This window comes from Somniosus microcephalus, chromosome 7, assembly GCF_052327205.1.
Source record: "Somniosus microcephalus isolate GS21.2 chromosome 7, FLI_Smic_1.0, whole genome shotgun sequence".
Taxonomy (NCBI): domain Eukaryota; kingdom Metazoa; phylum Chordata; class Chondrichthyes; order Squaliformes; family Somniosidae; genus Somniosus; species Somniosus microcephalus.
Genome location: NC_140993.1, coordinates 19,122,009 through 19,145,674, shown reverse-complemented (window position 1 = coordinate 19,145,674; position 23,666 = coordinate 19,122,009). Strand labels below are relative to the sequence as shown.

General features: G+C 42.2%; 1 protein-coding gene across 4 annotated transcripts in view; it reads right to left on the bottom strand.

Annotated features, from left to right (window-relative positions):
* vps13b (vacuolar protein sorting 13 homolog B) overlaps window positions 1-23,666 on the bottom strand; it is a 1,087,794-nt gene that overhangs the window by 913,683 nt on the left and 150,445 nt on the right. For all 4 annotated transcript variants that reach the window (XM_085992288.1, XM_085992290.1, XM_085992289.1 and 1 more), the window contains exons 8-10: window positions 18,486-18,766; window positions 4,972-5,067; window positions 3,133-3,255 (exon numbers count right to left, since the gene is read on the bottom strand). In XM_085992288.1, the coding sequence (XP_085848414.1) occupies window positions 3,133-3,255; window positions 4,972-5,067; window positions 18,486-18,766 (500 nt within the window). The remainder of the gene's footprint in view (window positions 1-3,132; window positions 3,256-4,971; window positions 5,068-18,485; window positions 18,767-23,666) is intronic.

Genomic DNA, 23,666 nt, shown 5'->3' with positions numbered 1-23,666 from the left:
TTATTTTTTTAAAACTTGGTGAAAATCTCCTAAGCTCTTCAAGCCGGTGCTTCTACTGAAAGCAACTGATCAACCAAATCTGCTGTGGGATACACAAGGAGGGTGGGCTGGGGGAGTACATTTCAGTGATCATCCTGTCCATCTACCCTCGGTATTAATGTGGTTTTGCCATCAGAAAACTTGAGCTATCTAAATATTAAATGAACTCAACAGCACTTTCAAAAGACAATGGTTTTGTAGTCTGTTCGCAGATCTCTGAATAAAAGTCAATGGCATGTTGTTATTTAATATCCAGCTATACCTAGTTAAATTTAGAGCCAAACCTTCAATTTCCTGCCGGAGATGTTTAACTGAATAGCAAACAGATTCCCCAAGATCCCTCCTTCCAAAAATGGCCTCAGTATTTTGCACTGCTCTGCACTGAACTATTTGCAAGATATAACTACTGACTGGCGAAGTTAGTCACATTGAGTCAAAGGGCACCGCAGGAAGAAGGAAAAATATAACTTCCCTTATGCAGAGAAGTTGCAAACTGGATTCTCCATAACACAACACCAAGTGGCTCAGGATAGTCAGCAAATTCATTTATAAATTGGGCAGAACATCTGTTTAATATTCTGTATCTTTCAGTTAACAGCTTCTGGCTGCCACAAAACTCAAGAAAAATGAAATACTGAACTCCCTTGAAATTTCTCCAAAACATCTTTAAATCAGATAAGAATTTAGCTTGATGAAAATAAAATCCCTATTAGCACACTTATAATAACACATTTAAAATGATATAGAAATGTATGCAAGTTATAAAATGCCCACCCACAAAATTCTACCATCACATCAAACACTGTCAGCGCAAGGAACAGCACCTCATCTTTCGATTAGGCACTCTACAGCCCTCTGGACTCAACATCGAGTTCAACAATTTCAGATCATAACCTCGGCCCCTATCACATTTATATATTTTCTTTTTTTTTTAATCCAAACTTTTTATTTTTTCTTCCCTCCCTTCAGCTGTCCTTCATTCTACCTGCGCAATTCACACCCCATCTAGAGCCATCCTTTCTTCCTTAACCTGTCCCATTTCCACCTCCCCTCACCTTGAATATCTCTTAATTAATCTCTCCTGCTTTCCATCCTATCACTGACCTTCCCTTTTGTTCTTTCATCCCCTCCCCCTTTTCCCAGCCCCCAAACTTGCTTTCCATTTCCTGCTTTTTTTCCCAGGTCTGACGAAGGGTCATCGACCTGAAACATGAACTCTGTTTCTCTCTCCACCGATGCTGCCTGGCCTGCTGAGTTTTTCCAGCGTTTCCTGTTGTTATTACTATCAGATCTTGCTCTCCTCTGCCAAAACCACACCGTTCCAGGATTATTCGGGAAAGCAAAGATAACCCCTGGCTTCTTTTCTCCACTGCCAATTATCTCCTTAAACCCCTTTCACCTTTTCTCCCACGCCCTCACCTCCAACAAGTGCCAGGAGCTCATGGAAATCGTTGTCACAAAGATTGAGACCATCCATTCAGCTGCCTCCGTCACATCTTCCTCCAACCCCTAGCCCATCAAGCCAAACTTCCTCCAAGATTCTCCCTACCCTAGCGCTGAACCTACATCTTTCTCTAGCTTCTCGCCCATCTCCTCTCATGCCCTCTGAGTTCATCCTGTCCATGAGGCCCACCTCCTGCTCTCTTGACCCCACTCCCACTAAATTGCTGACCACCCAACTTCCCTTCCTAGCCGCCATGCCAGCTGACACTTGAAGTGGCTCCCTCTCCTCAGGTACTGATCGCTTCCCGTTCAAAACCACCGTCATCAACTCCCTCCTCAAAAAAAAACAGCTTTGATCCTCTGTCCGTGTAAAACTGTTGCCCCATCTCCAACCTCCCTTTCCTCTCCAAAGTTCTTCCAAAAAGTTGTTGCCTTCCAAATTCGTGTTCATCTTTCCCACAAGTCCGTGTCTGAATCTCTCCAATCAAGTGCCACTGCACTGAAACTGCGATCATGGTGAACTATCCCTCCTCATCCTTCTTCACCACACGGCAGCCGCTGACTTGGTCGACCATGTCAAACCCCGCCAACGCTTCACCTCCATTTTCCAACTGAGTGGGACTTGGCTCTGTTGCTTCTACTCTTAGCTATCTAATCATAACCAGAGCTTCTCTAGCGCTGGCGTCTCTTATCACCCTCACACCGTTACCTCTGGAGTCCAAGAGTCTATCATTGGCCCCCTCCTCATCCTGCCCCTCAGTGACATATTCTGAAGACACGGTGTCAGATTCTACATGTACACTGATGACACCTAGCTCTACTTCACTACCTCTCAACCCTTCCACTGCTCTGCTTGTGCGACATCCGGACTTGGATGAGCCACAATTTCTTCCAGTTAAACAGCGGGAAGACCAAAGCCAATGCCTTCAGCTCCGCCACAAGCTCTGTACCCTCGCCACCAATGCTAGCTCCCTCCCCACCACAGTCTGAGGTTGAAGCCCACTGTTCAAAACCTTGATTTGCAATTTGACCCAGAGTTGAGCTTCTGATCCCATATCTTCTCAGCACAAAGACTACGTATTTCCACCTCAGTAACATCTCCTGTCTCCACTCCAGCCTCAGCCTATCAGCTGCTGAAACCCTGCTTCAAGCCTTTGTCACCTCCAGAATATTATTCCAATGCTCTCCTGGTCCCATCCTCCATAAACTTAAGCTCATCTTGAACTCTGTTCCCTTTATCACTTCATTGCCTCACCCCTCCTTATCCATGTAATCTCCTCCAACCCTACAACTCTCCAAGAACTCTTATTTCTCCAAATGACCTCTTCTGCTTGCCCCGCTCCTTTGCCCTATCATTGTCAGCCATCAGCCATAAAAACATAGACGACAGGAGCAGGAGTAGGCCATTCGGCCCCTCGAGCCTGTTCCGCCATTTAATGAGATCATGGCTGATCATCCAAATTCAGTACCCTGTCCCTGCTTTCTCCCCATATCCCTTGATCTTGGCCCCAAGCTCTGGAATTTCCTCCCTAAACCTCTCCACCTCTCTCCTCCTTAAGACATAAAACTAGTTTTGGTTAATCATGTTAAAGACACTATATAAATGCAATCGTTGTTACTTTAACTAAAAAGTTTGGGTCAATTACTTACAGTTTCACTTCTGTTCGTAGTTTCTTCAAAGTCTTTCACACCCATTATTCCCTTAAGGCATAAAGCCTTGCAGCTCACAAAACCCATTTGGCAATCAAAGAAAAGCTCTCCCATCATCAGCACCTTGACAAAAACAGTATGAATTATTACGGTTAAAGCAAGTTATGCTACATGTACAAACATGAAAAAAATCCTTACTTTCCTTTTCGAAAACCTATTAGCAAATGAATTAGCGTAGATAAAAAAGATCTATCTTTATGTGGTTGACAGAAGTGGAAGTGAAACATAAAAATTAAAAAGTTAATAGAAATCAAAATAGTTCACTGCAACTTAAATAAGCAAATTATAAATTATGCATTTCTCAATAAAAATTAGCAATTGCTCTCAAAGTAATTACTTCTCAACTCAGTAACAAATCCATGGACATTTTACAAACAATTCATAATGCCATCCATCATCGTTTCTATTAAGCTCCCTTTTACTGAAGAAGATTAGGAATATAAAAATTAAATTACTACCAAAATGCTGCTTTAAGAATGATAGCCATGAGAAGTTTCAGCATCAGACTCCTCCAAGTTGCCAAGTGTTGTGGGAAGTTGTGAACAGACAGCAGCTAATCTCTATCTCTTTTGAAAAAAGTTTCTGGGAAGACTGTACGATAATGGGAACAGCTGGCACTTCTTCAAATCAACGCCACAGAAGGAAATTTACGGCCAGATCTACTCTCAAACCAGCAATGACCATGGAAACAATTCTACAGTTTGCTCACTTTCTGGCACCTAGCGAAAGGTTAGGTACGATCCCAGTTAGTGCAGATAAATTGGAAAGATTTGTTTCAGCACAAATCTTTCAAAGGAAGAGAAAAAAATACTTTTTATACACACAAGTGGTCAAGTCTGTGGTTTTTCTCTTTTTTTTTCGTTTTTGCTGAAATTTTGTTTAAGTAGTACTAAATTTTGACAATCGGATTCTGTTTTATTGGTTACTCCTTACCCAATGTTTAAACAAATCAATTATAGAAGCATAGAAGATAGGAGCAGGAGTAGGCCATTCGGCCCCTCGAGCCTGCTCCGCCATTCAATGCGATCATGGCTGATCATTCAAATTCAGTACCCTGCCCCTGCTATAGAACTTATTAAATTAGACGCTGTACGAATTTTAAACAAAAGCAACAAAGACTCATTTGTGTGCAGTAACTCAATGTGATGGGAACTCATTATGTTTACCACAATACCAAGAAATAAATAGAAGCATAGAAATTTATGGCACAGAAGGAGGCCTTTCGGCCCATCGTATCTGCGCTGGCCAAAATATACGAAGAATGACTGTAGGTTTCTTTTTCAAACTCTTCATTATGATTTTGAACTCTTGCATAACGATGATCAATATAAATGCAGACCTAGTTTTAAAGCCAATTTTCCACCTTCTTATCTCAACTTCTAATGGAAATCTGCTGTTAGATAGGGTAATGACTTCAATCTTGGCCATTTCTCACACATATTACTGCCAACTGCGGTCAGTGCACATACTTTTAATGGAAACAATAGATTTTACTTGGCACATGCTTGTTTTCATGGAGATTTCTGCATATTTGTCAGTTCATAAAATGGAAGCGCTTCCACAAAATATCAAGACAATGGTATCAAGTGAAGTTGATTTGCACTCATATGTGTTTTACTTTATGAAATTACAGAATATAAAAGTGATGCAAGTACAGACATTTTTAATAGAAAAACATTTTTCCAGCGTGTATATTAATAATGGTAAATTAACAAATCGATGAGAATGTGCTATCACAGGAAGCTGTACCCCTACTTTGGGCAAAGAATTGAAAAATACCTCAACAGTCGTCCCTTCTTGCTCCCAGCAAAGCACCTCTTTGGATTTCACTTTCTGAGGGCTGTAATAGCTGCTCTCCGTTTGCATCTCTGTCAACTGTAACAAAATGACAATACCTCATTTCAAATACGTTGCATATTAGCAATAAATAGTCGTAATCTGTCATCTCAATACGCAAAATTGCTGCAGACAAATTAATCTTTTCATTTCAACCAAATTCTGTTATTACACAGGAAACAGGTGCAGAAAAACAGCTGCAACTTATTATCCACATCAGGATATAAGGCTCGCTGTTGACTATGATTTAATCACATCTAGATAATGACATGTATTTTGAACATAAGGTTAATGTTAAACTTCTCATGTTAACAATTTCTTTACATCTGCTAGTCAAATACCTTCATCACTGTCAAACCTGTATCTTTATCTAACTGAATAATTATGCAACTGGATGTGAAAATTAAAAAAAACTTGTCATCCAGCAAATCAACTGCAAAATCTTCTTGGGAACGATGTTCAAATAGGAACTTTAAAAAAAAAAATATTTCAAAAATTAAATCACAGAACCAATGGCATCCAGCTACAAAATACCATCATAATCAATCAGTAAGAAGTTTTAGAAATTGTCAGATTGAATTCAGATTCCAAACGATTATCAATGGTTAACTTACCCATGACAATTATCTCAATTATACTGTCATGATTGGAAGCAATATTCATTCCTACAGTATGGAAATACCCACAGCTCTCATTAGAAATCCATTTCCACTACTCATGTTGTGTAACTCATGTTACACATGTTGGCTTTTCGTAGCTATGTTAATATGCCATAAGGTAAAGAGTTATGCATAACCTGTAGTCTTTATTACCTAACCAGCGTCATCTGTCATCAATTATTTCAGAGGAAAAGCAATTAATTGATTAAAGGAACTCAAAATCTAGAAGAACAATTTGAAGCATTATTAAATCAACAGAAGGATTAATTTGGCATCATCTTATACTGGAATGGTCCCAACAACATACAACAATAACGCAGCAGCTTGACTCGATTTCTGACCCAAGTTAAGTGTAAATGAATTGCGAACATTTTTACTCGGCAAATAAAACAATTGTAAGTAATACTTCTGAAAATTGGCGTGATTATATGAGACTTGGTAATCATACATTGTGACTATTATGTAATTGCAGCTGGAATCCTTTAACATGCTAAATGAAAACAGAAGAAAACGCCAAGATAAATTTTAAAATGTATTTGAGAAGTCCTGAAATTTGTTCTCAATAAAATATTATATTTCAATTTAGCTAAATTAGGTTAAAAACTTAATCCATTCCAAATAGTTGCAGTTTGTATTAATGCGTTCTTTTTAAACAGTGACTACTGAAGCTACTGTTTTAGGTCTGTTTTCTCCATATGGTCACTTTTGCAAATTAAACAATTCACACTGTAATTCTCTGCTACTTTCTTCAGGAAAGACTGCTGCTACTTCGCTTCAGGAAAGACTGCTGCTACTTCGCTTCACTGCTAAATACCTGATAATAGCCAACATTGCTCATTAAAACTGTATATACATTTTATTTACAAATTAAACATTGATCCAATTCTTCATGAAAGGCCGAGTGGCTGAAAGGGTTAGTAAGGTTGGTGACTAGAAATCTCGGTGTGAGATGCGGGTTCAAACCCAGAGAATTAGAGCACATTGTGCCTTGGCCAGTTGAAAAACTATAGAATGGAAGTTATTTCAAAAATACTGCTTGAAAGGGTGGCAGAAGCAGATTCAATAGTAACTTTCAATGGGGAACTGGATAAATACTTAAAAAGGAAAAAATTGCAGGGCTGTGGGGAAAGAGCAGGGGAATGGGACTAATTGGATAGCTCTTTCACAGAGCCGGCACAGACACGATGGGCCGAATGGCCTCCTTCTGTGATGTATGATTCACTATGGATATACTGTAGTAGTGTTGTATACTTTTGACCCACTTTTTTTTTTTAAAAATTTAAACACACTATTTGGACTGCTGAAATGACAAAAATAGTACAGGTAGACTATCCTTTATCCGCACTTCTGAAAACCGAAAACCTCAAGTTTTTTTGTGGAGCGTAAGTCGTGCGCACGACATAACCCGAGTGGCGCCAAACATGACCCGACGCGGCCGATGCTTTTCTGACCTGACTTGCGGGCCAGCTTAGCGTAGGAATCAGCCGATATCCAGCTTTCCCACAACTGGCAGCGGCAGTCAAGCCCCAGATCACCGCTAAGTCAAGGAATTCAGATACGGAGCAGGGGGAGCTGTAAACAGACTGAGCGGCAGCACAGAGAAGCAGGAAGGGGAATGAGACACGGAACAGTCGCAAGAGGTAGCCTGAACTTTTAAAATTTATATTAAATACAAATACTAATTACCAAATTAATTTAATGTTCAGAGTTTCCCAGTCTGAAATAATACCTTCTGAAATCCGAAAACCGAAACACAGCTGGTCCCAAGGTTTTCGGATAAGGGATAGTCAACCTGTACTCCATTTTTTGTCTTCAGTAGTGCATTAAAAATGCACTTTTAACATTGTATATAATAGATTGCTGTGCACTGCATTTAGCAAGGTAAATGTGTCACCTTTACACTGGCAATTTGAATGTTTGATCATTTACATACAGGGCAATATACAATTGATGTGCTGCATTAACAGGAAGCAAAAGAAAGAATTGGCAGAGGCTTCTACTGTAGAATTAAATACTTAAATCTTTTCAGAGTATGACTTAAGTGGCAAGTTCCATAAAACGATTTAAATAGTTTCTTTCTGCCTTATCATTTGATAATCTCTCCACAGCTCCGCGAACAAAACCTAAAAAGTGGCTTGGCACCAAAAAGGTTTCTCTGCCTCTTAACTGAACAGAAGATCTGTGCGGAATGTCCCAGCACTTCCTGACTTCTGCAAGTAACCGCTTCAATTATCTACCTTACGTGCATATCAAATACAACAGCCAACATCAAACTTTGTGTGTGTTTTCACAAAGATCATTTTATCAAACAGCCAAGTAGATTTTGAAGCATCCATTTCTAATCATTATGTTATGCCTGCATCCTGGCATTTCAGTCTCCGACACTGAAACTGCACCAAGTCATGCACCATCATGCAAACAAAAAAAGGGAAAATTACCTAATGCTTTATGAACTGATTCAATCAACTCAGTCACATTTATTAGAGTGCCTTCTCTTACGTGGTAGTATATCAATACAGCTTTATTTTATTCAAAAAAATTGAAGCACACAATATAAAGTTGTGTTTTCTGAGTTGTTGAGCAAAGATTGATTTTCAATACAAAAGCAATATACTGCGGATGCCGTAAATCTGGAAAAAAACAGAAAATGCTGGAAACACTCAGCAGGTCAGACAGCATCTGTGGAGAGGGAAACAGAATTAATGGCCCAGATATCCCGATCCCTACGGGTGGGTACGCGCTGTGTACCCACCCGTAAGGACATGGGAAATGCCGGTTTCAGGCATGCCAAGCGCATGCGCTGAAACCCGGCATTTCCGATCCGTCAAGAATGCTCGACAGATCCTCCACCTGCCCGGGAGAAGGGCCTCTGTGGGGGGGAAGAGTTCCGCTTTTTGGAGACCCTCCCCCGGCAGAAAACCCTTACAATTCTTGCGCCTGGTAAGGCCTGCTTTTACCAGGATAAGAGTTGAAAAAAGTTTTTAGAAACATTCTCACTGATTTATCATTTAAAAATACTTTTTAAAAAGTTACGTTTATTTTTAGCCCCATAAAAAACTTTAATTATTTATTTCAAAAAATTAAAGTTTTGTTTAAAATATTTAATTTATTGTAATTTCAAGTCATTTTAAAAATGTGATTTAAAAAAAAAATGTATTTAAAGTTTTACTATGTTTTTGGGGTGATCTCCATTCATACATTTAACAGGTCTTCCGGTCAAGTGTATGAAGGGAGATTCCCTTCTTTGATTGGCTCCCCATGGCCCACGTGATCCCAGGAACGCTTGCGAACTGCATGCACTCCTGGGATACGTAGACCCTGCGCACTTGGAGTTCGAGGTGCCCAGGATTGGAAGTGTGCGCGTCCCGGGGGCCTTCAGGTAAGTGCGCAGATTTTTTCCGGATCGGAGGCTGCCGCACGCGGGAAACCTCCGATCGGAAAATACAGCCCAATGTTTCAGGTCGATGACCTTTCTTCAGAACTCGGTTTTCTGTTTTGTAGTCAACTTTCTATCCTTCCTGCTGCTAGATTAGGGAGCTTTTTTGCTCCACTTTCACCTCTTGTTCTCCAAGATTTCTTTAAAAAGTCTACCTTTCTACATTAAAACTTGCATTTTTCATTTTTTTTAAAATACTTGCTCAGCATTACTGGAAAATTATTTCTAAACGGTTTTCTATACTGCACCAATGGTCTTTTCCAATGTTATCTCGTACAAAGAGCCGGCACAGGCATGATGGGCCGAATGGCCTTCTTCTGTGCTGTATGATTCTATGGTCTACCCATCAAAGGTCTAACTAAGTGACGGCACCAGAATACTGTTAACATTTAAAATCCAGCCCCAGGTTTTTGGCCTCAACGTGTTACGGGATTTTTCAATAATTTTTTTTTGGTCGTCACAGAAAAGATCTGCGAATGAGTTATGTTTAAGTGTTGTGTCTTGAAAACAAAAGGTGCTTAAGAAAAAAAACACAACGGCTGAATCCACTTAGATAAGGGTTTATTTGGTACCGGGTCAGGCGTTGATGATGTGTATTAAAGCCAGATGTACCAGTGTGTGGAATGTTGTGGCTCACAGTTTCTCTCAAACTCAGATAATGAGGATCAATTGTCTGATTCCAGGTGCATTAAACCAGAATGGCCCTCATTCGTTTTGAGCGGAGCAGGGGATCTTTTCCTTAAGTCCGTACCCCAAAGGTACCCCATTACAGGAAAGATGTGATTGCACTGGAGAGGGTGCAGAGGAGATTTACAAGGATGTTGCCAGGAGTAGAGAATCTTAGCGATGAGGAAAGACTGGATAGGCTGGGTCTGTTTTCCTTGGAACAGAGGAGGCTGAGGCGAGACCTTATTGAGGTGTATAAAATTATGAGGGGCCTAGATAAAGTAAATAGAAAGGACCTATTTCCCTTAGCAGAGGGGTCAAAAACCAGGGGGCACAGATTTAAAGTAATTGGTGGAAGGTTTAGAGGCTCAATCTACTCAATCTCTCCTCACAGGACAGCCCTCTCATCCCAGGGGTCAATCTAGTGAACCTTTGTTGCACCACCTCTGAGGCAAATATGTCCTTCCTCAGATAAGGAGACCAAAACTGTGCACAGTACTCCAGATGTGGTCTCACCAAAGCCCTGTACAATCGTAGTAAGACTTCCTTACTCTTAAGAGCAGGGATTAATATTGTGGAGAATGTCTGAGGGCTAAACATTAGAAGCGAAATTCATAAATTAACATCTTTATGTCACCATCCAAGTAAACATTTCCAAGTCAGTCTGATTGGTTCTTCTGTCTAGGAAGAAAGATGTTTATTTCTGCTAAATCATAGCTTTTCCTGCTTTTTGTTTTAATTCGGTGACGCAAATTGTGTATGCGTTTTTCTGCACTTGTGAATACGTGCTGCATTTCTGACATGTTACATGGTGGGGGTGCTGGTTCAAGAAGACAACGTTTATTAATGGAAGTGATTGAAGTTGAAAATACAGGAAACTCTCTTTTAACCGGCACCTAAATATCCAGAAATCTCTCTTAACCGGCAAAATTCAGGAGTAGTTTCAGGTAAGTTTTACTTTATAATAGTGGCCGTATAACCGGGGTTCCTGGATCTGTGGCCGTGTAACCGGGGTTCCTGCACCTGTGGCCGTGCAACAGGGACTCCTGGATCTGTGGCCGTGTAACCAGGACTCCTGCACAAGTGCCGTGTAACCGGGGCTCCTGCACCTGTGGCCGTGTACGGGGCTCTCGTACCTTGGTAAGTATACCTCTCTGTAATCCGGACTTTTTGATCAACCGGCACCACGCCGGTCCCCTCGGTGCCGGATAAAAAAAAGTTTCCTGTACTTGTTTTTGTTCAATTCTTCTTAATACTGTGAACTAAAGAGCTTCAGCACTTTATATTTGTTGGTTGTCTGGTTGCATTGTGATTAATGTTCCAATTACTTATGTGGACGTCCAGCATGTCAGCGCCATAGGAAAGCCGCGGCTCCTGCTGCTTGTGCAGCCATTGCTAAAGTGACATGAGGGATGGGCTAATACGTTGAAAACTTTAAAATTAATACAAATTGCACGAATAGATGTGCCTCTTTCAGCTCACCTTGGGCTTTGGATTGTTTGTCGATACACAACCGTGTAACTGAGTGGCATTTCTGAAGTGTTAATGCATCATTATTATGCAGTTCTTTTATATCCCAGTCATTTCTGACAAGTAATTAAAAAAAATATTTTGAGCTTGTACATGTTTGCAAAAGCTTTTAATTAATTCTACCGTAAACAAACTTGCAGAATGGGCATGTAAATGACAAATGAATTTCAATATAGATAAGTGTGAGGTGGTGCATTTTGGTAAGATGAATAAGAAGGCTACCCACTCCTTGGAAAATAAGAGTCTAAATGGAGTAGAGGTGCAAAGGGATCTAGGGGTATAGATTCACAAATCATTAAAAGTAGCAATGCAGGTTAAAAAAAGCCATAAAAGTACAAATAAGGCACTGTGGTTCATTTCTAGAGGAATGGAATTCAAAAGCAGAGAAGTTACGTTAAACTTGTATAGAACCTAAATACAAAAGCAAAATACTGCAGATGCTGGAAATCTGAAATAAAAACAGAAAATGCTGGAAATACTAAGTCAGGCAGCATCTGTGGAGATGAAGGGTCATCGACTTGAAACGTTAACTCGGTTTCTCTCTCCACAGATGCTGCCTGACCTGCTGAGTATTTCCAGCATTTTCTGTTTGTATCGAACCTTGTCTGATTGTCTCACGATTTGAGACGGTGGGGTGGCAATATGGCATGACTGTAGACAGGAAACTCTCGATTTACCGGAAATCTCTTAACCGGCAAAATTCAGGAGTAGATTCAGTTAAGTTTTACTTCATATCAGTGGCCGTTCCTGGATCTGTGGCCCTGTAACCAGGGTTCCTGTACCTGTTGCATAGCAACAGGGATGCCTGGATCTTGTGGCCAGGGTTCCTACACCTGTTGCATAGCAACAGGAACGCCTGGATCTGTGGTTCTCGTACCTTTTACAATACCTCTCCGTAATCCGGACTTTGATAAACCGGCACCACGCCGGTCCTGTCGGTGCCGGATTAAAAAAAGAGAGTTACCTGTACATGCATTTAAGTGGTTGCTGCCGTTGTTGTAAAAGTTGTTGTTGTAGTAGTAAAATTTGCCCACGGACAAAAAGGTCACACTCAAAGGAGTTCGTGGCCTGCCCACTCAGTACAAAAAATTTTTTTTAGAGGGAACACTGCTTGGCTCTCCTCCTCTTTCTCATTTACACACTGCTCCTTGGCAACACTGTGATGTTTATTACATGAATTGCTTTGATTGAATTTGCTCGCTCATCTTCGGTGACCTGCTGTGATTTTTAGTTCATTGGTTGCCGCTTTGGCTGCTAAGGAACCATTTTTGTGGGCAAGTGAGTAGGGTAACAGCTTTCATTTATAAAGTTCAGTGTATTCAGAGATGCCAAAAACGGAACCAAGTAGTTGCACAGAAATTGTTCATATTGGTATTGACATAGAATTTACAGCACAGAAACAGGCCATTCAGCCCAACTGGTCTGTGCCAGTGTTTATGCTCCACACGAGCCTCCTCCTTCCCCTCTTCATCTAACCCTTTCAGCGTAACCTTCTATTCCTTTCTCCTTCATGTGCTTATCTAGCTACCCCTTAAACGCATCTATGCTATTCCCCTCAACTACTCTGTGTGGTAGAGTGTTCCACATTCTAACCACTCTCTGGATAAAGTAGTTTCTTCTGAATTCCCTATTGGATTTATTAGTGACCATCTTGAATTTTAGTTTTGGATTCCCCCGCAATTGGAAACATCTTCTCTGTTGTCTACCCTATCAAACCACTTCATAATTTTAAAGACCTCTATTAGGTCACCCCTCAGCCTTCCCTGTTCTAGAGAAAAGAGCCCCAGCCTGCTCAATCTTTCCTGATAGTTATACCATCTCAGTTCTGGCATCATCCTTGTAAATCATTTTTGCTCCTTTAAATCCTGTGTCTCTATATCCTTTTTGTAATATGGAGATCATAATTTTAAAAAAGCCCAGGTTCCGAATAGGATTCACTCTGTAAATAGTGGCTGAAGAAATCTAGGTTAGAACCGTTGAAATATTTAAATTACTAGGCTGTCATCAGTGTTCACAGATTGTTCATTAACATAAGCTCACTACAGATATGCGCATGCACTCGCACACATTGCAGAGAAATTATGTATAAGGTTCGGCATTACAGGTGGATTATATTATGAAAATAATACTTTTATTTATCACTACCATATGTAAAACATGAAATATTTGCTGCATTACTGCACATTAATTCCAGACAAATGGCTCACCTGAGGCCAAACATTAATCATTTCAGACTCTACAAATACAGCAAAAAACTACCCAGGATATTAATCCACTAAAAATAGTACAGCATGATTTTTTGGACTGCAATTGCAGTCCTTTTATTTCCAAAATGAGAAAAGGGTCAGTTCTTTGGCCACAACTCGTCTTCAACAGGGATCAAACTGGAGTCTATAATTCTGGTCCCATCACTATCTCCTTTTGCTTTGTACCATCATACCTATTGTCATTTAATCTCTCCTGCCTTCCACCCCATCACAGACCTTCCTCCCTTTTGTTCTTTCCTCGCCTCTGCACTTGCTTAAAATCAGTTAAATCTCTTAACTTTTTCAGTTCTGATGAAGGGTCATCGAGCTGAAACGTTAACTCTGTTTCTCTCTCCACAGATGCTGCCTGGCCAGCTGAGTATTTCCAGCATTTTCTGTTTTTATTTCAGATTTCCAGCATCCGCAGTATCCTGCTTCTCTATAATTCTGAAAATGTTCAAATTTCCTTATTTTCACTCTTTACCATGAAGAAAAACCACCAGTTGGTAGAAGTGCAAATGGGCCATTCAGGCCAGAAATTCTCAACCTCTGCTGAACAGCAGAGGCATGTGGGCTAGAGAGGAGGAGGGAGTGTTGGCAGCCCAGGGGGGGCTGGCGGCAGGGGGCAGGGGGGAATCATCCAGGCTTCCTGCTTCTGACCACTATCCAGTATCCGCCGCCCCCACCCCCCCTCCAGAAAGTGTACATATATCGGATGAGAACAAGATCGTCATTGGCAGTGATGTTTCCAAAGTCAAATACCCTGCCAACACTCACTATCTAGGCTCTCACACTAACACTGACCACTTCTGCAAAGTACAAGGGTAACTAACTCCCATGCAACTGCACCCCAACAGGAGACAATGGGTTGGATTTTGATTGAGGCGGCGTGTAGGAGGCGGGACTGCAACTTTCGGGGTTGTAGTCCCGCCTCCATCGAGTTCTGGACAACCCACGCGATTTTCACTTGATCGACCTTGTTGAGCCCACCCAGCGGGCTCAGCAGGCCAATTAAGGGCCACCCGGCAACAGGTGACGTCACAGATTGACATTTCATCTGTCAAAAGCTTTCAACAGATGAAATATCAGCGTTTGACAGCTGTTTGAAGCTGTCAAACACTGAATCTGTACTCCAAGTTAATTCCTTCCCCTCAGGCTGATTTAGAGATCTCTCTGGAACAGAAAGCTGAATGCTGCAATTTTTGACACTCGCGGCCATTCTGCTTTCTGTGCCGGTGAGATGAGGGACTCCAGAGACCTGAAGGAAGGAAGGCTGTAAAGGGAAGTAAAACTTCTTTAAACACTTTACACACACCAAACACACTTACCTCTGAACTCATGCACCCATCACTCACCTGAACACCGGACATCTCGAACCCTCCAAGCCCTTCAGCCCAACGGTCCACCTCGCTAATTTGACGTGGTTTGGAGCCGTCGGGAATCCCACACTTCAGCAATAAAAATAGGGATTAGGCTAAAAACTGCCTGTTAACTGGCAGCTAATTGGCACTAATCCCCTTCCCGCCTCGGGGAGGCGGGTCCCAGCACAGGTCGGGTATCTGCCTCCTTTGAAACTGGCAATGGAAGCGGGTTGGGGGTGGGATGGGTTCGTGCCCCCCAATTTCAAGATTTTAACCCCCCACACGCCTCCACGGCTCAATGAAAATCCTGCCCAATGTCTTCAGAAGAGGAGGAGTGGCAAAAATAGAATACTATCTTTGCACGTCTGCCCTCTCAGGCGGATGTAAAAGATCCCATGGGCACTATTTCGAAGAAGAGCAGGGGAGTTCTCCCCAACGTCCTGGCCAACATTTAAACCTTAACCCGCACCACTAAAGACAGATTATCTGGTCATTTATCTTACTGCTGTTTACAGCAGCTTGCTGTGTGAAATTTTGGTTGCAGCATATCCTACATTACAACATTGACTACACTTCATTGGCTGTAAAGTGCTTTGAGACACCTGGAGATCATGAAAGGTGCTATATAAATGCAAGTCTTTTGGTTTTTTTTTTTTTTTTTATAAACAGAGGCATTCGTGCTTCAAAAATATAAACCTACAGCTGTCAAAGGAACCACGTGAAGCATTCTTGGGAATTAGTTAATCTTTTGTATAATTCATACTTTAGATGGATATTCTAAGCTACCCCTATAGTTTCATAAATTGTATTTCAATAGTAATGTTCTAATTATCTCAACAGAGGATATACTTAGGTCTGGAGTTTCCTCTCGAATGCGCTGGTTTTTTCGGTGCAATTCAGCCGATATCAGTGTAACAAGCACAAAAGATCGCGTAATTTTAAGCGCGAATTGCGTTCCGCGTAACTCGAGTTTCGGCGCTCTTTTGCGCTAGTTTTAAAAACATCGCGCTAGAAGCATTCCCCGCCCACGCCACCCAGGGTGAATTAATCACCACTGGCGTTTCCACTAATTGCGTTCGTGTGCGGGCCTTTGAGGAGGCACCAAAACTTAAGCTGGATCTTTTGGGCACAAGAACACCAATAGGTATGTCTTGAAAGCTTTTGAATGATTTTTTTTTTTTTAATTTACGAAGGAACTGACTACTGTACCACAATCCGACTTGAAAATAGTTTTGTATATTTTTTAAAAGCCATTTTCAAGTCATTTAAAATTGGGCTACTCACAGATGGTAGATTGACACTGATTTAAAATGCTTAGTTTTTAATGATAAAACCATTTTAGTCCAACTTTACCAAGTTACCACCGTTATATATATCAAGGAATATTGTAAAGCAAACTTTTCTTTTTAATTATATTTTAAAACGCTGCCAGATGGGGCTGCTTCTCGGCAGATTTTGCGTTCGCCGATATGCAAATGAGTGAGCAGAAACTTGGGGGTGGGGGGGGGGGGGGGTGGTGGAAGAATAAAACTCTTTTCAAAACGGGCGCAGTTTGCGCCAGAATCGCCGATTGCGCCCAAAAGCGGAAACTCTATTTTATTTCCATCTTCATTTTTATAATAAACACATGGTCACTTGTTTAGGATGACAACAAATGATTAATATTCCTGTACAGAGATATGTCTACCCGTTATCTCCAGCAAACCATCATTCATGTTTACATCTAATACTTTTAGGATTGGATTACATTCCATCAAAAAATAAATATTGTGCAAAATATTCATATAATTCTGCTGCTGGTTTACAGTGACCTTTAACTGATTGTTGGCTGCAAATTGCTTAGTGAGCACACTGGCCAATACATTCCTTTCCCTCCACTCTCTTCCTCTCCACCCTACAGCTTCTGCTCAAGCTGCAATTATTTGATTAGTGAAGGAAGCACAGTGGCACAAAAATTTAGCTTTCCAGCACGAAAAATGATGAGAAATATATTTTGGAAGAGCTCGTCTCAAAAGGTGCAAATGGTCTTACAGTAAATACAAACATAAATGTTCATCGCATAACTTTAGCAGTTGAAAAATGCATGAACACTGAAGGGGTTAAAAGTTAGGTTAGCGGCTTAACTGACTAGCTGGCCGATGTAATAAAAGAGAAGTCTGGCAGAACAAAGAAAGACAGTTGGAAAAAGCATATTACACGATGATTGGGGGGAGTGAAAGAAGGCAAGGAGGCCATACGTTGAACAATGGGCTGCCAATGTGATTTGCGAAGATGTGGTTAAGTGTACAAAATTGGATAAGAGCTAAAGAGTAGAACAATGGTAGATGTGGAAACAGGGCAAATGAGATAAACAAGATGTGTTTTGTGGAGATGTGATTAAGTGTACGTGACTTGGACAATTAATTGACCAAGTCCCGAAAATGTGAAGGAAACAAGATGTAAGATTGTATATAAGCCAACTGCTCGAATGTAAAAATTAGACTCCCGTCTCAGCTCAGACTGCGAGGGCCTCTCCCTGCACGGGCTTGAATAAAGATCGCTTGGAACCAGTACACGCTCGTCTCCGTCTGCTTTGGGGCGGAGAGAAATCCCACAACAAACTCCAAGACCTATGTTTCCTGGGCTATACACCATCTGCAGTCGAGAGGGTGTTTGCTGACTTACTGTCAATACCACTCTGAGGATCCAAGGACAGCTCTTCTCTCCAACCAATCGAAAGTATCTGGGCTTCAGCCAGCATCTTTCCACAAGAGGATACAACTTAGGTGAGAAAGTAAGTAAACAAAAATAGAAAGAGATGGAAATCCGCAGCAGGCCAGTCGGCGTTTCAGATCTTAAGACGTTTCTTCAGGACTGTCCTGACCTGCTGAGCATTTCTAGCTTTTTCTCTTTTTGTTTTCAGAGTTTCAGCATCTGCAATTATTTTATTTTTTGAGAAAGTTAGTGTTGTGAAGAAACTGAACGTGCATCCCTCCAGTTCAACAACAACCATGTATATAGCACCTTTAAAGTAGCGATACTCCCAAAGAAGGAGACATTAGGACAGGTGGAGATAGGTTTACGTAGAGTACAACATACTGCAGCATCATGCTGCCTAAGCAACATATTTTTAGATCCCAATCAATGCTGACCAAAACAAACACACCTGTCTACAGGAAACTTTGTTATATCCGGCACCGACGGGACCGAGCTGTTGCCGTCCCATCAAAACTGCCGGGCATACCAGCATTAATGTTGAAGCATACGGAGGTTTTCATCTCTGTATCGGACAACAAATACTGTTGCTTAGCAACAGCTTCTAAACAGTCGGCCCGTACCTTGGAAGCGTCTCTGTAGCTTAGCAACAGCTTCAGAGAGACTTTCCAGAGATGACTGTTGAAAGAAAAGCCACGAGAAGAAAAAAAACCGAACAAAACGGCTCCCGATTTCTGCCGGTAGATCGAGGTTTCCAGATATACAACCTCCGAATAAACCAAAGTCTCCTGTATATTGGCGTACAAAACTATCCAAAAACAACTGAGTAAGATAGTTGTCAGCCCATGTTCTGTTTCTTACAAACCTTAAAAGTGACGGTTGCTTTGGTGCAGTAGAATCCCACAGAAACCACTGGATCCTTGGGAGGCGTTGATCTCAGACGATTTAGTCGGACACCATTTTCATCAACTTCGTAGCTCTCATCTCCCTCTTCAGAATAACTGACCAGTGCAGGAACGAGGGACCAAGCCCAAGAGACCCATCCTTGGTCATCTTCGCCATCCTGCTGCTGGAGCTGCTGTTGGCTGTCCACATTCTGGTATTGCATTGCATGTTGTCCTTGTATCCCTGCTTCAGATTCACCACCTGAACAACAAACGCAATGAAATTTAATGCTGTAACTAAACACTTCAACTGGATTATCCCACCTCCCCGTTAAAAGAGAAATCTCCCAACTAGCGGCTCGCATCAGCTACAAATCCAGATCAATCCTGGGTATGGCAAAGCTGACCACGGCCAACGTTACTACATTATTGTAGGAGGTGACCGCTTTGCGTAACACCTCCGTTCAGTCCGCAAGCGTGACCCCGAGCTTCCGGTCCCCTGTCATTTTAATTCTCCGGACCACTCCCAGTCTGACCTTGGCCTCCTACACTGTTCCAATGAAGCTCAACGCAAGCACGAGGAACAGCACCTCATCTTTCTAAATAACAACAGAAAACGCTGGAAAAACTCAGCAGGCCAGGCAACATCCGTGGAGAGAGAAAGAGTCAACGCTTCGGGTCGAAACCCTTCTACAGAACGGAGAAAAAAAGGCAGGAAATGAAAAGATTAAACGGCAGTTTGGGGGCTGGTTCTGTAGAAGGGTTTCGACCCGAAACGTTGACTCGGTTTCTCTCTCCACGGATGTTGCCTGGCCTGCTGAGTTTTTCCAGCGTTTTCTGCTGTTTTTTCGGATTTCCAGCATCCGCAGTATTTTGCTATGACCTCATCTTTCTATTAGGCACTTTACAATCTTCCGGACTCAACGCCGAGTTCAACAATTTCAGATCATAACCTCTGCCCCCATTTTTTCACCTTGCACCATCAATCCCTTTGTCATTTAATCTTTCCTGCATCCCACCCCATCACAGGCCTTCCTTTTGGTTTTTTCCTCCCTCCCCCCTTTCCCTACCTCTGTACTTGCTTAAAACCGGTTACATCTCCAAACTTTTCCAGTTCTGACGAAAGGTCATCGACCTGAAACATTAACTCTGTTTCTCTCGCCGCAGATGCTGCCTGACCTGCCGAGTATTTCTAGCATTTTCTGTTTTTACGACTATATTAGCCAATAGGAGGAATTTTTAGTCAGAGCAGTTATCTTTTTCCTACCCGCTTCCTGTCACAAAACCTCTGCACGATCACAAGGCACATCACAAAGCACATAAAAAAGACTTGCATTTATATAGCACCTTTCATGACCAAAGAGCTTTTCAGCCAATGAAGTACTTTTTGAAGTGTAGTCACTGTTGTAAGGTAGGAAACCTGACAATCAATTTGTGCACAGCAAGCTCCCTATAAACACCAATGTGATAATGACCAGATAATCTGTCTTAGTGATGTTGATTGAGGGGTTAACTCCACTGCTCTTCTTCGATATATTACCATAGGAACTTTTACATCCACCTGAGGGGGCAGACGGGCCTCGGTTTAACTTATCATCCGAAAGACAGCACCTATGACAGTGCAGCACTCCCTCAGTACTGCACTGGGAGTGTCAGCCGAGATTTTTGTGCTCAAGTCCCTGGAGTGGGACCTGAACCAACAACCTGCTGACGTGATCAAAATATCACAGCACAGTTCTGCTTTGGGTGAACACAGTGAAGCGTGTATCTCAGTGTCAATCACACTTACTAAAAGGCTGCAGAAAGTTTTTTTTCCTTTGAGTAGACTAAACCTCAATGCAGTAACTATAGCTCCTACGCATGAGTTATTTGTACTGTTAAATATTAAAAATCACGTGACTGCTTATCCAACTGAATAGTTAAGCAGACTGTCGTAAGCAGGCGTATTAGGCGGCTTGTGAAGCACTTTCAGCTGCACGTTTTAAAAAAGCAGACCGAATGAAACATATAGAAACATAGAAGATAGGAGCAGGAGTAGGCCATTCGGCCCCTCGAGCCTGCTCCGCCATTCAATGAGATCATGGCTGATCATCCAAATTCAGTACCCTGTCCCTGCTTTCTCCCCATATCCCTTGATCCCCTTAGCCTTAAGAAATATATCCAACTCCTTCTTGAATATATTTAATGAATTGGCCTCCACCACCCTCTGTGGCAGAGAATTCCACAGTTTCACCACTCTCTGGGTGAAGAAATTCCTCCTCATTTCAGTCCTAAATGGCTTACCCCTTATCCTTAGACTGTGACCCCTGGTTCTGGACTCCCCGGCCATCATAAACATCCTTCCTGTATCTAGTCTGTCCAGGCCTGACAGAATTTTATAGGTTTCGATGAGATCCCCTCTCAATCTTCTAAACTCCAGTGAGTATAAGCCCAATCGACACAATCTCTCCTCATACGTCATTCCTGCCATCCCAGGTATCAGCCTGGTGAATCTTCGCTGCACTCCTTCCATGGCTTTGTTTAACATTGTTAAATTCTCCACATTGTTTCATTAACTCCACATTGCAGAAAGGTTGGTAGAATTAACATATCTGCAGTTGCTATAAATCTCTCAACAACATTCCCAAATCAATTATCCCACATAGCAACTTTAAAGTAAATCCATTTACAAGACTCAATTTCTTCTATTTGTGACAGTGGGTGTTATTTTGAGGAGTGCCAGGAGAAGCTGGTATTAGAGCATGTCAATCAAACAACAACAACTTGCATTTACATAGCGCCTTTAATGTAGTAAAATGTCCCTAGGCGCTTCACAGGAGCGATTATCAAACAGAATTTGACACCGAGCCACATAAGGGGACATTAGGACAGGTGACCAAAAACTTGGTCAAAGCGGTCGGTTTTAAGGAGCATCTCAAAAAAGAGAGGTAGAGAATTGAAATAGTTTAGGGAGGGAATTCCAGAGCTTACAGCCTAGGCAGCTAAAAGCACAGCCGCCAATGGTGGAGTGATGAAAATCGGTGATGGTCAAGAGGCCAGAATTGGAGGAGCGCAGAGATCTTGGAGGGTTGTAGGGCTGATTGAGGCCTGAGAAAGTAAGCAGCATTTTCTTTTACAGTCTCCCCTATGATCTTCAGGCCAGTAGCAGCCAGACGGCCCCGAGGCCAGGGGTCACTCCTGCATCCGTGTTCCTCTCCATGTTTCCAGGCACAAAGCCCTGCCAGAGGTGCGCCTGCACCTGGGACACAGCCAAACCATGTTAGGGTTGCCAACCCTCCAGTAATGTCCTGGAGGCTTCAGGAATTAAAGATTAATCTCCTGGACGTTGTTGCAAGCAACCTGGGAGAAAAACCATAGGGGCATTGAGTTTTGTGTTTATTTTTTTTAATCCAATGGGATACTGAAGAGTCTCTTCGCTTTCCAATGGGCGTGGGAAGGGGATGCACTCCGAGGGCGGTCGGATTTTCCTTCAATAAACCTGGGTTGCATCCTGACTCTGGATTTACACTACAACTTTAGTGCCTGAACGAAGCGAAGCAACTTCGAGCCAATGATAGTTAGTGTAAGTGCAGCCTTCAAGAGTTGGATTTGATCCACAAAAGGGGTAGATTTCACGTGTTCTGTGGGACAAGTGAGCTTAATGCGTCAAATTGCCATTTCTTATATGCTTTCTTATTTTCCTTCAAAGCATCGAGAGGAAAGCGGCAGCTGGCTGGCTGGTAAGTAGAAGCAGAATGTTGGGAAGCAGGAGACTGCAGGCCAGTACTGAAAGTACGCTCCCCAGCCGTCAAGATTAGTTGCAGGGTAGGGAGGAGTGAAGGTGGAAGTCTGAGCAGAGGGGTCCTGGGATCCAGCACGACTGGGCAGGTGGGTTTTGGAGCTTTGGGGAGCACAGTATTATTGCGGGATTCTGGCAGTATTCGAGCTTGGCAGGGTCGAGTCACCTCATGGAGGTGGAGCACCCTCAGGAGAATGGCACCACCCTCCTACTGCATTACCACCAAGTGGCCTCTTCCCCCTACTCCTCTGCAGTCCTATTTGTGCCCTTCCCCAGCACCACTTTTCCTATCAACTGTTTCTGGCTTCACATTTTTTCTTGGCAATAAACAGTAAATCTTCTACTTCTTCAAATTAATGGACTGAAAACCAGGGTGTACAGTTCCGCTGTGTGTGTTCCTGGTGTGTGCTCGGGCTGTGCAAGATTAAAGTTTATCCTTTAGTGTACTACAAGTGAAACTGCCAATTTATAGTCTGGAATTAACATAAACTTGCATAAGCGAAGGAAAATTACTTCATAAAACACTTAGGAGTGCAGCATCAACACAGTTTCCAAGGTTTTACATTAATAAAAATTCCTTTAGCTTCAAAATTGGCTCAGGAGATTTTTTTTTTTTTTTTTTAAAAACAGAATTTAAATCAAAATAAAGAGGTGATTGACTGAAAAAGAAATCCATTCCTGGTAACAATCTCTTGGTTGTCAACAAAGAAAGCACAACCACAAAGTGTGAATAATCACAGGTGCAGTATGAGCAGCTTATAGTAGAAAACAGTTTTTGTTCAATAAAAGTCATCATTTGCCTGAAATAAAAGCTTGGAGAATTCAAACTCCAGTTTCTTTCAAAGTCTTTCCTATCAAGCAGAGAAACTCTCAAATACTCACAGGATATGGAAACACAGATTGTATGCTGGGAGATTCTGCAAACTACTGCACATCCTCAGAATGTACAGCTGCAGAGAACGCCCCATCCACTTGTGCGATTTTCACTTTCGTAACGTCACCCGTCTCTGCCCTTGCCTCAGCATATCTTCTGCCTAAACCCTCATCCGGGCTTTCGTTACCTCTAGCCTTGACTATTCCAACACATTCCTGGCCTGACTCCAACGTCTACCCTCCATAAACTTGAGCTCATCCAAACCTCTGCCGCCCATGTCCTAACTCGTACCAAGTCCCGCTCACTGACCTACGTTGGCTCCCAGTTAAGCAACGCCTCGATTTCAGACTTTTCATCCTCATTTTCAAATCAATCCATGGCCTCGCCCCGCCCTCTCTCTAATCTCCTCCAGCCCTACAAACCGCACCCCCACACCTCAAGATATTTGCGCTCCACCAGTTCTGGCCTCTTGAACATCCCCGATTTTAATCGCTCCACCATTGGTGGCCG